The sequence below is a fragment of the Hypomesus transpacificus genome, chromosome 17, assembly GCF_021917145.1.
Source record: "Hypomesus transpacificus isolate Combined female chromosome 17, fHypTra1, whole genome shotgun sequence".
Lineage (NCBI taxonomy): Eukaryota > Metazoa > Chordata > Actinopteri > Osmeriformes > Osmeridae > Hypomesus > Hypomesus transpacificus.
This window is the reverse complement of record NC_061076.1, coordinates 861,243-876,242: the sequence shown is the minus strand read 5'-3', so window position 1 is coordinate 876,242 and position 15,000 is coordinate 861,243. Positions and strand designations below refer to the sequence as shown.

The 15,000-nt window shown below is 48.9% G+C and overlaps 2 protein-coding genes across 2 annotated transcripts in view; one reads left to right on the top strand and one right to left on the bottom strand.

The window, feature by feature from the left end:
* Positions 1 to 818, top strand: part of tnrc18 (trinucleotide repeat containing 18) — a 38,807-nt gene extending 37,989 nt beyond the window's left edge. Inside the window, 2 exon segments of the mRNA XM_047038159.1 lie at positions 459 to 706; positions 774 to 818. Of these exon segments, the coding sequence (XP_046894115.1) occupies positions 459 to 665 (207 nt within the window). The 3' untranslated portion in view covers positions 666 to 706; positions 774 to 818.
* A 5,319-nt stretch (positions 819 to 6,137) lies between these two features.
* On the bottom strand, positions 6,138 to 10,425 carry actb2 (actin, beta 2). Its single transcript, XM_047037408.1, has 6 exons — positions 10,318 to 10,425; positions 8,821 to 8,950; positions 8,384 to 8,623; positions 7,341 to 7,779; positions 7,056 to 7,237; positions 6,138 to 6,943 (listed from the first exon to the last, which is right to left on the bottom strand). Exons 2-6 carry the CDS (start codon positions 8,941 to 8,943, stop codon positions 6,800 to 6,802), a joined length of 1,128 nt encoding a protein of 375 aa, XP_046893364.1. The 5' UTR covers positions 8,944 to 8,950; positions 10,318 to 10,425; the 3' UTR covers positions 6,138 to 6,799.
* Between the last annotated feature and the right edge of the window lie 4,575 nt (positions 10,426 to 15,000).

Genomic DNA, 15,000 nt, shown 5'->3' with positions numbered 1-15,000 from the left:
TACAGTGTGTCATTACAGTGTGTCATTACAGTGTGTGTCATGTTTGGGTGACTACAGTGTGACTCTACAGTGTGACTCTACAGTGTGACTCTACAGTGTGTCATTACAGTGTGTGTCATGTGTGACTCTACAGTGTGACTCTACAGTGTGACTCTACAGTGTGTCATTACAGTGTGTCATTACAGTGTGTGTCATGTTTGGGTGACTCTACAGTGTGACTCTACAGTGTGACTCTACAGTGTGACTCTACAGTGTGTCATTACAGTGTGTGTCATGTTTGGGTGACTCTACAGTGTGACTCTACAGTGTGACTCTACAGTGTGACTCTACAGTGTGACTCTACAGTGTGTCATTACAGTGTGTCATTACAGTGTGACTCTACAGTGTGACTCTACAGTGTGACTCTACAGTGTGACTCTACAGTGTGTGTCATGTGTCCCGTGTCCTCCCCCTGACAGCGGGCGCTGTACCAGTCGTCCCACAGCGATGAGAACGATGTCCAGACGGTCAGCCACAAGTGTCTGGTGGTCAGCGTGGAAGAGTACGAACAGATGACACACACCCGTCGCTATGCCGACAGGGAGGACCTGTACTACCTCGCCGGGACCTACGAACCCACGACCGGCATGATCTTCAACACGGACGGTGTGCCCGTGCTCTGCTGAACACATGCTACCTGGAGCAGGAGCCCAGCCACACCTGACCTGCTAACTCTGACACACACTCACACAGCAGAGACTGGAGACACTAAAGACAGGGAGGAAACCAGGGAGGCCTTTCTCCTTTTAGACGTAGTGACACACACTGATACACACTCACACTCTGCTCATTTAGTGCATAAGGTGACATTTGTATATATGGACTAAAACACACCTATGTACACACACTTGTAAATACTCCACTGCACACACATGTACACACAAACATGTACATACTTCTTAGCAAACACACACAGATATATAGAGGAACACAAATCTATTATTTTCGTGTACCACAGATATGTGAGAGTACTTTTCTAAAGAGTAAAGAAGCTTTAATGAACTGTGATTGAATGGAGAGAAGCTCGATGGAGGAAGAGAGAGAGAGTGATGTTGCCGGTTCCTCTGCATATGTAGACGTACTCCAGTCGTGATGTTGTCCTGATGTTACCGTAGTGTTCCAGTTACCTGATCGTATCTTAAGTGTATCTAAATACAGGAGAGAGAGAGAGAGAGAGAGAGAGAGAGAGAGAGAGAGAGAGAGAGAGAGAGAGAGAGAGAGAGAGAGAGAGAGAGAGAGAGAGAGAGAGAGAGAGAGAGAGAGAGAGAGAGAGAGGAGAGAGAGAGAGAGAGAGAGAGAGAGAGAGAGAGAGAGAGAGAGAGAGAGAGAGAGAGAGAGAGAGAGAGAGAGAGAGAGAGAGAGAGAGAGAGAGAGAGAGAGAGAGAGAGAGAGAGAGAGAGAGAGAGAGAGAGAGAGAGAGAGAGAGAATGTTTATGGTTCCCAACAGATATCCCTTATATACAGCTCGGCTCACTGAAGTCCCTCGACAATCCAACCCAGGTTGAGTGAGGCAGTCTGTCTCTCACGTGACATTTCCTCCCATTTAGGTCAGAAGGAAAGAAAAAAAAAAAGGGAGGGGGGTTATAAAATATATAGTTTTGGCAATTTCATTGTCCATGATTCAGTTCCCTTCCCTCTTCCTGGGGAGTGTTCATGTGTTCGGAGTCTGGTGTCCGCAGGCCTGATGGAAATGTTTTGCCAAATCATCTCTCCCCCTGTACCCAGACTGCTTTGCGTCTGCATGTGACCTGTTCCTGAAGCCCTCAGCCAGTCTGAGAGTTTAAAAAGTTAATAGTTTATAGTCTTGTGTACATCAGAGTATATCAGATATCAGTATCTAAATGATCGTGTTTATTTCTGTGTTTCATACCACGTTGCCCTGTCTCTCCTGCAGAGACGATGTCTTGTTGATATTCAATAGGTTTATATTTCTAATCTGTGCCCTGAGATCGTTTGGTCTTGTCTAGAGGTGTCATCAGTCTTTTCTACACTCTGAGATCGTTGTGTGATGTCTGGAGGGGAAACCTTAATGATCCCTGCAGGCAATCCATAGGATGTCCGTTATTACATTTTCAACTGTAAGATATATTATCACAGCCATAAGATGGTTTTGCAATCAGAGTTGGAGGTTGACATCCAGTATATATATATATATATATATATATGATAGATCCAATCTCCAGATCTCACAGTGCAGACAGACTGTGGGCTCGGTTGTTCTCTGGTCGTTGTGTTATGTCTGAGTCAGGAGAGTTTAGTCAGTGAGGCTCCAGATCAGGACTGGTCCCTGTCTGATGATGTCAGTGTGGCTCCAGCTCAGGACTGGTCCCTGTCTGATGATGTCAGTGTGGCTCCAGCTCAGGACTGGTCCCTGTCTGATGATGTCAGTGTGGCTCCAGATCAGGACTGGTCCCTGTCTGATGATGTCAGTGTGGCTCCAGATCAGGACTGGTCCCTGTCTGATGATGTCAGTGTGGCTCCAGATCAGGACTGGTCCCTGTCTGATGATGTCAGTGTGGCTCCAGATCAGGACTGGTCCCTGTCTGATGATGTCAGTGTGGCTCCAGATCAGGACTGGTCCCTGTCTGATGATGCTGGGAGATGTTCCTGGACTGTTTTAAGTGCCCATATGAATGTTTCCCCCTCCAGCTGTTTGAAGCACTTTCTGCTTTGTGTGATAAAAACCAGAGGGATCACACACACACACACACTCCCATGCTATTACTACACACACACACACACTCCCATGCTATTACTACACACACACACACACTCCCATGCTATTACTACACACACACACACTCCCATGCTATTACTACACACACACACACTCCCATGCTATTACTACACACACACACACTCCCATGCTATTACTACACACACACACTCCCATGCTATTACTACACACACTCCTATGCTATTACTACACACACACACACACACTTGCCTGTCTCCCATCCAATACAACCCCTTTCCTCCGTCCAAGCCAGGTTTTCATCTACACACACACGACACACACACACGACACACACACACGTGACACTTTGGTCTGTCTCATCCTGTCCTCCCTTCACTGTGTATATTTTGTTTGTTTAGTCTTTAATTCGACTTTTACCATTTATGATCAGTGTTTCACCTTAGCTTGTGAACGGGCCACACTAACAACATATTTGTCTGCTGCAGGCTACAGGCTTTCGGTTCTGCAACATTGAACATTGTTCTTTCATTTCATCCCATTCGCTTGCTTCCCCTCAGAACAATCATCCAAGCCTCTAGAGAGAGAGAGAGAGAGGAGGCTGGTTATTTGTCTGCTGTTTCGATATGTCCTGTTACAGAAACGATTATTTTAAAAGTTTAAACAAAATGATGTTATGTAAATGGTCCTTCATGAGAGGGGGAGAAATCTGCATATTCTTTGAACCACGTCTGGTCTTGCAAAGAGAAGGAATACATTTTAGAAACACGCTAAAGACATGTGGCCAGACACTGTATGCGTACGGAGACATGTCTGGCATTCTTTTCTTTTTTTACAGAAAACAACAAACTTTATCAGTGTTTCTTTCCAATCCTTTTAGTAATTCAGTATTTTATAGCTAATCAATAAATGTGGAAAAAAAAACTACTGCTGTTGTGTCGTTTTTCATGTCCGCTGTGCCAGCCCGTCTCCTTGCCAATCTGGGACCGACTGTGACAACATGAGTGTTTAAGCAGGAATCCATTTTGACTTCTCTGTTATGAATCTGCAGATAAAATGGTGGAAAGTTCAGTTTTGCCTGCTGTGTGCGTTGACCACACAAGATAGATTTTCCTTGCTGACGAATGACTTGTACTTCAGAGCTGTGTGTGTGTGTGTGTGTGTGCGTGTGTGAGAGTGAGAGTGAGAGACTCAGTCTTGTGGTTACAGATCCTAGAAGTCAGGCTTCCTCAGTAACCTGAAACGACAGCTTAGCTTCTCTTAGTCACCCTTAAGATGATCAGTGAGAGCTGCCATCAACCTCTTCTTTTCCCCTGCATGATCATCCTTAAGCCTGTTTCTGTACAGCGTGAAGTCATCAGGGAACTCTAGTGAACGTCTTTCAGCTAGGCAAACGCCACTCCTGCCCTTCAGACTGCAGCGCCCCCTGCTGGTGGTTAGTAGGAACAACAGGCCGCTGCTTGTCTCAGCCATAGGAGATGCAGAGTAGATGTTTTTACTGACAGGACTAATGGGTTGTTCAGGAACATTTATCAAGTGAAGACTTTCTATTGGGACAGAGTGGATGAAGCTTACTATTGGGACAGAGTGGATGAAGCTTTCTATTGGGACAGAGTGGATGAAGCTTTCTATTGGGACAGAGTGGATGAAGCTTTCTATTGGGACAGAGTGGATGAAGTGTGGTTTTCTTTTACGCACACCGACACATTTCCACATACGTCTCACACACACACTAACACATACACACACTGCTCTCACACACTGACACCCACACACTGCTCTCACACACTGACACCCACACACTGCTCTCACACACTGACACACACACACTGCTCTCACACACTGACACACACACACTGCTCTCACACACTGACACACACACACTGCTCTCACACACTGACACACACACACCCACCCAGACTGGGCGCAGTGTAAGCCTCTGAGGCAGCCTCTGAGGCAGGCTGTGAGGCAGCCTCTGAGGCAGGCTGTGAGGCAGGCTGTGAGGCAGCCTCTGAGGCAGGCTGTGCAGAGGTTTCTGCTGCCTCGACAGAAGACATCACAGAGGAGCTGCTTCAGCAGAAACAGCGAGCGGCTGTGACCATCACATGTCATATACTAAACACCCTGCTCAGTTCAACACACACACACACACTATACTATCTCTTTCATTCTCTACACCTCTCCTTTACTCCCTGCCTCTGGATCCATGAACTATCCTCTCTCTCATCTGTTTTTCTCTCTCACACTCTCTTTTTGACCCAGAGAGACACACATTATTAATTTCCAAAAAATGGTTTTAGCAGTGGAGACTTTCCATCCAAGGCATGAGTTATGGATTAGGGGGAACCGCATGGTAACTGTAACTCTACATGAGCTATTTTACTGCACAGCAATGATACGGATCTGAGTAGCTTTAGCTACTTCATCCAGCAGAGCAGTGGTGCTGGAGGACTGGGGCTGTGCTGGAACACTGGGGCTGTGCTGGAGGCCTGGGGCTGTGCTGGAGGCCTGGGGCTCTGCTGGAACACTGGGGCTGTGCTGGCACACTGGGGCTGTGCTGGAGGCCTGGGGCTGTGCTGGAGGACTGGGGCTGTGAATCTAGAGCAGGGCTACCCAGGCCGGCTCCTGCAGCACTGCCCTACCTGCAGGGCTTCATTCTAACCTTAGCATGCTGAATCCTGTTGGTGCTGGAGTGAAACTGACAGGCCCTCTCTCCAGATGTGTATCTGGTGCCCTCTGGTGTCTAAACCACAGACGTGTCTGTCACATCTGGGAATACGCACGACACAGTCCGTGAGGGGTAACACCATTCTCCAAACGGTTATCCAAAATCTAGGTGTCCCTTTGAATAAGTAGTGTAGGGAGTGTGACTGAGCGTCAGCAGAGGTGACTGAAGGTGTAACAACCACACTGCACCAGCAGCAGGAAGGGACTGGTCTCAGGTGCAGGTCATTACCCAGCATGCTTTGCCCCTCCAGTACATGCCACAGGCAGAGAGCTAGTACTACAACACAGCATAGTTGGGATCTGTCAAACTTGATGCACTCTCCTTTTGACAGTTGAAATTAGAAATGTGGATATAGCCCAGTCCTCCCGAGTGCTCACTTGGCCTTTTCCTCTCCAGATGAGACTAGAACCCATGTCACCCTGTCAGTCCACCACCCCTCACCCCCCTTGGTGGGCTAAACAGCCTCTGGCTCCATTGAGACATCAGGTTTCTGACCTGGTACAGGTCAACGTTACCATGGCACCATGCTGAGTGCATTGCCAGACATGGGTAATTAGTACATTTAAAAAGCAACCAATTGGTTCTGCTACATAAGGATCTGATCCCAGTGATAGCTACATTATTGCTGTCATTCTCTACTCCCCACACCCTAGAAACACTCCAGAGACAAGACAGTTCATGTCGGAACACATGTGCACTTTATTGGGATTGTTTAGTCAGTGTACAGGTTGGCCCCACAGTCACCCCTCACCTCCACCCACCCAGCCCTGCAGTCACAGGACAACAGCTTCAACAGGGAAGGAGGTCACGCTTGGGTTTTGAATAACAAAACAAAAAAAAAAAAAAACAAAAAAAACAGGACCAAGATATTTTTTAAGGCTGAAAGTACAAAAAACCCAGACATTGTGACAATTTACATACAAGCGATACTACAACGACGATGTTAAGTATGCTCCAACAGCTGGGCAGCCTTCACAGAGGCGAATACGTGTCTGAACAATGCAGTTAACATTTGGAATATGTGTCTGAACAATATGCAGTTAACAAACATTTGGAATGACTCAAAGAAAAAAGAAATGTACATTTTTTTTTTTTTTTTTATGTCCTCAGATGAAACTGTAGAACCTCGGGGTGCTTTTATTTAGCCATAAAAAGAAAACATACCATCACCGTTCCAGTTTTTAGATCCTGAGTCAAGCGCCAAAAATAACTGAAGCCATGCCAATGGTGACATTGTCTAGGCTCTGCGCTGGAGCGTGTATGAGGGTGGTGAGTCTGCGCAGAGCTGAAGTCGTTGTTGGGCGTTTGGTCGGGGGGGAAAAAAAGGAACAGTCTGTTTAGAAGCATTTGCGGTGGACGATGGAGGGGCCGGACTCATCGTACTCCTGCTTGCTGATCCACATCTGCTGGAAGGTGGACAGGGAGGCCAGGATGGAGCCGCCGATCCAGACAGAGTATTTACGCTCGGGTGGGGCGATGATCTGGGGGGAGGGAGGGGAACAGGTTAGGCACAAACTACAGATCTGACATTTACTAGCTACTAGAATGGAAGTACAGAGTATTTCAAAAGGTAGATGTTGCTGGTCAGCTCACCTTGATCTTCATGGTGGAGGGGGCCAGAGCTGTGATCTCTTTCTGCATGCGGTCAGCGATGCCGGGGTACATGGTGGTACCTCCAGACAGCACGGTGTTGGCGTACAGGTCCTTACGGATGTCAACGTCACACTTCATGATGCTGTTGTAGGTGGTCTCATGGATGCCACAGGACTCCATACCTGGGACACAAAACAGCAGTCAGACACGGAGGAGATGGCTGCCAGGTAACAGTGGTGCGGGGAGTCTGGCTGGTGTTTGAGGAGGAGGAGGAGGGCAACTCACCGAGGAAGGAGGGCTGGAACAGGGCCTCGGGGCAGCGGAACCTCTCGTTGCCGATGGTGATGACCTGTCCGTCGGGAAGCTCGTAGCTCTTCTCCAGCGAGGAGGAGGAGGCAGCGGTGCTCATCTCCTGCTCAAAGTCCAGCGCCACGTAGCACAGCTTCTCCTTGATGTCACGCACGATCTCACGCTCGGCCGTGGTGGTGAAGGAGTAGCCACGCTCTGTCAGGATCTTCATCAGGTAGTCGGTGAGGTCACGGCCAGCCAGATCCAGACGCAGGATGGCGTGGGGCAGGGCGTAGCCCTCGTAGATGGGAACTGTGTGGGTCACACCATCACCGGAGTCCATGACGATACCGGTGGTACGACCAGAGGCGTAGAGGGACAGCACAGCCTGGATGGCCACGTACATGGCGGGGGTGTTGAAGGTCTCGAACATGATCTGGAGGATAACAGGACAGTGAGTACTGGTGGTCATCCGCAGGCTTCTGCATTAGCACAGCACACTCATGCAGTAGAGGAGGATTAGTTGAGGACCAGGTACAGGAGGCAGACAGTGCCAGGATCACACTGACGTGCGTCTGAGTACATGTGAACCAGCTCAGTGCTGTACTAAATACTAGGGGGGGTTGCAGAAAAATTCAGCACACAGACGAAGGAGGAAACCTGAAGTTTGCAGAGAAAGATGAACAGATCAGGTCAGAGAGGAAAGGGCCTGGAGGAGAACAGGATGGAGGGAGGAGGAGAGGACAGGTGGATACAAGTTTGACACTAGTACCATCCCAAGACCCATATTAACCCCTCCCCTACCTATAGCACAGGCAACACCCTCACTGGTAACCCCTACCCTACCTATAGCACAGGCAACACCCTCACTGGTAACCCTTCCCCTACCTATAGCACAGGCAACACCCTCACTGGTAAGATGGGGTATGCTAATGCTTACTGCTACATAGCCTTTAAGTTCTGAAAGCTTCCAAGTGTGTCTGGATGAAAGTGTCATGTGTTTCTGGGTCATCTTCTCCCTGTTAAAGTTTCATGTGTACCTGGGTCATCTTCTCCCTGTTGGCCTTGGGGTTGAGGGGGGCTTCAGTGAGCAGGACGGGGTGCTCCTCAGGGGCCACACGGAGCTCGTTGTAGAAGGTGTGATGCCAGATCTTCTCCATGTCGTCCCAGTTGGTCACGATGCCGTGCTCGATGGGGTACTTCAGGGTCAGGATACCCCTCTTGCTCTGGGCCTCGTCTCCCACATAGCTGTCCTTCTGGCCCATACCCACCATCACACCCTGGAGACACAGGAGAGAGCCATTTAGATATGCTGTCTTAAAATGTATCAAATGGACCCCCCCCCCCCCAAATAGGATTTTGTTCCTTGGAAATCAAAAAAATTAGATGCTAGTATGCATGTGCTGCTCTTGTAGCTAGCAAGCAAACAGTAGGTGAAGATAATTGTGGCGTCACTGCATTTAGACTACAAGCTCACCTGATGCCTGGGGCGACCGACGATGGAGGGGAAGACAGCACGAGGCGCGTCGTCTCCGGCGAATCCGGCTTTGCACATACCGGATCCGTTGTCAACAACCAGTGCGGCGATTTCATCTTCCATGGCTGAACTAAAAACAAGGGAAAATACGATTAATTCAAATTGCAGTCGACGGAAGACTTCAAATCTCGAACACTTCCGCAGAGCGCCCGTATGACGAAGCACGTTCTCGATTCGTGTTAAGGGGCTGCAATTTCAGGGTTTGGCCGCTGGGCGGAGCTCGTGCTAAAGCTCGTGCAGACCAGACAAAGGAAGCAGGGCTCGCTCTGTTCTGACCATATAAGGACATGTTTGGTTTGAGCTGCTTTGCCGCGGCTGCCGGTTGAGGCGCGCGGCAGAGTTCAGTTAAAGGAACATTTCGACATTCGGACCCGGACGCGACCGCTCCCTCAGCGAAGTTTTGCAACCCCCAATCCCCTCCCCCACCCCCATCTTTACTGCCCAAACGGAATGTGAATATCAAGTCCTTCACATATAGGCTGCATATTACTGCGTCATAACAAGCCGTCCAAATTATTGGAACGTATGATTACGCTATTCCATGCTTCACACTAGTTTAGTACCAGCAATCCATTACAATTAGTTGGCTAGCAAACCAAGGTTGAGTCATCATTTGGTCCTCTAAGCCCTTGACTTATGGCCACTTCCTGAAAGCCACGCCTTTAAGATAAGTTTCGCAATCCTTCGTTAGATGGTCACTTGAACCGCCAAGCCAATTACTTAACTACTCTGCAACGGTACCCACCTTTTACAAACTAAATCGTTGAACAATATTTTAGGATGAACATCTGACACTGCAACTAGTTCCATAACTGAACTGCAGATGTAGTGGAACAGTCAAATACAATGCAGATTATGTGTGTAAGCCAGTGTCAGTTAGTAACGTAATTGTTACTGAATGCAGAACTGCAAGATGGTGAAGGGCGGTGTTAGCATGTGGCTAGGCCAACAGGCTAGCTAAGTAGGTCACACCCAGCCGCAGAGCGCGCACAAAGGAAGCAGTCCAAAGATGACCGAACCCAAAACCGGAATACCGAGAGTGCAAGTATCGGTTGCACGCAGTAAATGTCAATTTAATAAATCTACCACTGAAAAATATGACGAACCAAATTACTAACTGCTATCCCTAAATCAGACGCACCTGTTAGATGACTATGCGCCAATTAGCCGTCTTATCAGCTTTGGCTAACAATTAGCATTGTCAAATTCCAAGACTAAACCAAATTACAATTGAATTATCAATTTGTTTTACTCAAGTGTACTTTAAAACGCTAAATCCAAGTTTGCCATCAAGCCGGCCACAGTTATAAGACAAAGAGCCTCGTGGTCCATATCACAGTTAAAAGTAAACCTTACAATATTTACATTACAACCAGTGGACACTGCATTGATTATATGATATTGTAATTGTTGTGCTAGTATTATTATTAAGCTTACCTTTGGGTGGGGGGGCTTTTCGCTTTTAGGGAACCGGTTTCTGGCAAATGATATCCCGCACGAGCTGCTAATGACGGCGCTCAGAGTGAATTCGTTAATGGTGGGCGCGTGGTTTTTATCCACGGTCAGATGCCCGGCTCGAGCCATAAAAGGTAAACTTTCGGATTCGCGCGATCTGATTGGACGGGCGTCACGCACCCGGGCGCGTCGCGTGCACACTGCTGCACTCAACTGCTCGCGACTTGAGAGAGAGCGAGAGAGAAAGGAGGAAAAGGAATGAGGGGAATAGCGGCTAGAATGATAGTACGAGGCCTACAGAATCTAATCCCGTGTTGACTCCCTTGTACTGCATAGTGCATGGGCCCCAAAACACACTGAACAGTTTTAAAAATACACTTTTAATGCCGCCGTCATAACATAGAACCTACAGCCAAACACGAGCATGAGTTCAGCAAAGCTGCTAGGGCTACTCCACGAATATTGTTTACTACAGAAAACTAGATCTATCAATTACTGTTATATCTGTGGTTGTTTCTCATCAACCATGCATCTCCAATCAGACACACATATCTAATATATCTAAACCCTGCGTTGTGACAGTCTGAGGAGAGTGAGGTGGTTGATGGTTTCCACTTTAAGCAGTGTTACACTCATGGTGGTATGGAGTAGTAGTCAAACAGCAAGATGGAGGAGCACAGCCAGACAGGGACCTGCTGCAGCACAGGGTAGCTGTACAGGGAAACTATTATTATGAAACTGTGCATTATTCTAAGACACAGAACACACACGCACACACACACACACACACACACACACACACACACATCAGTGTCACCCTCCCTCCTGACCTACCCCCCCCACCAGCGCACACAAACAGAATGTGGGCCTAGCCTGTTTCCCCCCTCCCTGTCTATCAAGGCTAAACCTCTAAACATTAGGTTATGGCAGTTTCAGGATGGTTTGGAGACCGCTACATGCCTGGTATCACAAGGCTTTGTGCAACAACATCAAACTAGATGACAAATCACACCCCTTTTTTGTCAACGGGTGGTATTCTTTAGGGGTTCTGTTTCTGATGTTGTTCTCTCAGGAGTTTCTTCAGCATGGTCTGCAGGTGGAACAGGTTGATCTCGATAAAGAGAGGTGTCTCCTTGGCATTGCATGTTGACAGTATGATGTCGTTAACAGGGATCGGCAAGGAGGAAGGTTTGATCCCGAATGCAGGGTGTGGCACTCAAACTTCAGATTCTTGAGAGGTTGAGAGGTCAAGGGAGTCTGCCCTGGAGTGTGATCATGTGACTCAGAGTTCAAAGGTCCCTTTAAGGATTAAGAACTATGCAGTTGGCTTTGGGCCTGATTCCCACATCACTTCCTGGAACATCAGCTGACAGGTGGATGAGCCTAACCTTGGTTTGGGTAGGAATGTTTGTGGACAGTGAAATCTGATTGGAGTGTTGTTGCGTTAGGTATTGTGGACTTTGAATCTGCGGTGTGTGTTTGTGTGTGTGTGTGTGTGTGCATCTCTGTGTGTGCATCTGTGTGTGTGTGTGTGTGTGGCCTCTTGGCAGTAAGTGAGAGGTCACATGGTTAAGTGGCATGTCAACACCAGGAACGGCGAGAATGTCTGCCAGCCAAGTGCTCGGAATACTGTCCCAAGAAAACTTGTCTCTTATAACATAACAACCACCAGAGTGTGTGTGTGTGTGTGTGAGCAGGAGCTCTCTGGGAGTGAGAGCAGAGCTGCATCGCTGGCTGCGTCTAGCAGGGCTGAGTATGCTGATGGTTTAAAACAGACCAGAAGACACAGACCCTCCAGGTGTTGGATAGTATCATAATAACTATGAGCAGCAATGTTTAGACAAAGCCACTTAATAGCACTAACAAGTGGTGCTCATGCCAGCTGTTAAGAGGACAAGCCAGAGGAGCCAGCCAGAGTCTCCATTGGAGAACTGAAACAGGGAGATACACAATGTGTTGCTTTGGTGTGTGTGTGTGTGTGTGCCAGGGTGTGTTTAGGGCCCAATGTCTTACTTCAGGGGCGGTCCCTATGTTATGTGATAAGTAAATCAGTGACCTGTGTGTGTGTGTCTCTGAGTCTCCAAGTCAGAGATCAGCGTTCACAAACATGCCTGGCAGCCAATCACAGAGTAACGCTGTCAGTGTGACAGTCAGCATCGACTTCAGAAAGCAAAGCCTCCTCTTTCTTATCTCTGTCCCGCTTTAAGAAACAACTGATTCGACATGTTGATGACACACTGGGCTTTTCCAGCCTTGCTGTCAGGGACAGTGTATTTCTGAATATGTGTTTGTTGTAACCTTGGACGTGGTAGGGATCTGTTGTAGGAAGTGTTGTGACACCTCACCGGCTCCGCTGTGAGGTCATCAATGTGCTTTCTCGTCAAATAAGGCAAGAACAGAAGGCAGGAAGTATAGTCGTTTCTACAGCAGTTGCTGCAACAGAGCCTCCACATCACCACGCCCCCTGGCCCCTCCCCCTGGCCCAGTCCCTCCCCCACACTTCCTGTTCCCTAGAGAAGATGCCACAAGTGTACCCCCTCCCCCAGCGCACACAAACACACGCCAGACTGCCTCGCCTCAAAACAAAATCTATTATCCATTACTCTTCTGAGAATAAGATTGAAAATGAAGGCAGAGGATGGTACAGAGAGAGAGACAGAGACACAGAGAGAGAGATAGAGAGAGAGAGACAGAGAAAAGGGAGATAGTGAGGGTGTGAGAGGAAGTTGGAAGAGTGAAAGAGGGGGAGAGGGCTAGAGAAGAGGGGGAGGTGTGAGAGAGTCAGAATGATACTCTTGTCCTGGAATGCTCTTTTATCTGACTGGAGTTCAACCCTCACTGCCAGCCAGGAATGTTGATGTCAAGCTCTCTGTATGTGGATGATAGTGTATATATGCATTTTTATATATGTAATCCATACTTTGATTTGGCTCTCTTTTCTACAACTCATGGAAGTGCCGAGGCAGTGCAGTGGAATAGCACATGCTCCTCTCTCTCTCTCTCTCTCTCTCTCTCTCTCTCTCTCTCTCTCTCTCTCTCTCTCTCTCTCTCTCTGTCTCTCTCTCTCTCTCTGTCTATCTGCCACCTCTCCCCCTCTCCATTCCTTCCCCCCCCTGCTTCTCTCTCCAAGGATCGAACGCCCCCTGGTCATGCCTGTTTAGAATCTGGCCCAGCTTGTCTCATTGTCCTGCTGACCCTGCAGTCTGACCGCTCAGGATTACAAGACAAGGTCCCATCCCCCAGCTCTGGAGCAACTCTCTGATTGGTCACCTAAAGTCTCATTGATCCGTAGGTCACAGTGTTGATGCCCCACTCGCGAGCAGGACCACTCACCAGCTGGATGTGTGTGTGTGTGTGTGTACCAGCTGGCCTCTGCGTGCTCTGATTGGATTAACCACCCTTTTACGTCCTGAAATGATCCTCAACTCCACCCCCACTCACTCACACTCACACACATTTACACACACGTTTACACACACTTCACTCACTCACTCACTCACTCACTCACTCACTCACTCACACACACGTTTACACACACTTCACTCACTCACTCACTCACACACGCACGCACATACACATGCACACGCATACAGACTCTCACTGCTATGAATTCAAATGCCAATGGAAAGCACACTACAGTTCTGAGAGATAGTGTGAGAGAGTGTGTGTGTAGTTGTGTCACCACAAAACAAATTCTTCTTGAAACCAGATGATCCTGCGCAGTGGGAACCAGGCCTGGAGGGGTGAGTCTGAATGCAGCAGGGGGATGAGAGATGTTCAGATGGACCAGGACAGGCCCAGACCACGACCAGGACCAGGACCAGGATCAGGATCAGGACCAGGACCAGGACCAGGACCAGGACCAGGACCAGGACCAGGACCAGGATCAGGACCAGGACCAGGACAGGACCAGGACCAGGACCAGGACAAGGACAAGGACAGAACCAGGACAGGCTCAAGACAGGACCAGTACAGGACCAGGACCAGGTACAGGACCAGGACAGGACCAGGACCAGGACCAGGACAGGACCAGGACCAGGACCAGGACCAGGACCAGGACCAGGACCAGGACCAGGATCAGGATCAGGACCAGGACAGGACCAGGACAAGGACAAGGACAGGACCAGGACAGGCTCAAGACAGGACCAGTACAGGATCAGGACCAGGACCAGGACCAGGACCAGGACCAGGACAGGATCAGGACCAGGACCAGGACCAGGACCAGGACCAGGACCAGGACCAGGACCAGGACCAGGACCAGGATCAGGACCAGGATCAGGACCAGGACAGGACCAGGACCAGGACCAGGACCAGGACCAGGACCAGGACCAGGACCAGGATCAGGACCAGGACAGGCTCAAGACAGGACCAGTACAGGATCAGGACAGGACCAGGACAGGCCCAAGACAGGACCAGTACAGGACCAGGACAGGACCAGTACAGGACAGGACCAGGACAGGCCCCTAGGCAGGTGTGGCTGAATGGGCTCTGTGTCTTCTGCTTTTCTGTTCCTCCCTCACACACTGGGGCTTCTGTCGTTGTGTCTGTGACTTCCTGTATCATCACCTCACTTCCTGTTCCTCCCTCACACACTGGGCTTTCTGTCGTTGTGTCTGTGACTTCCTGTATCATCACCTCACTTCCTCTGTGTGCTTCTGATGGTGT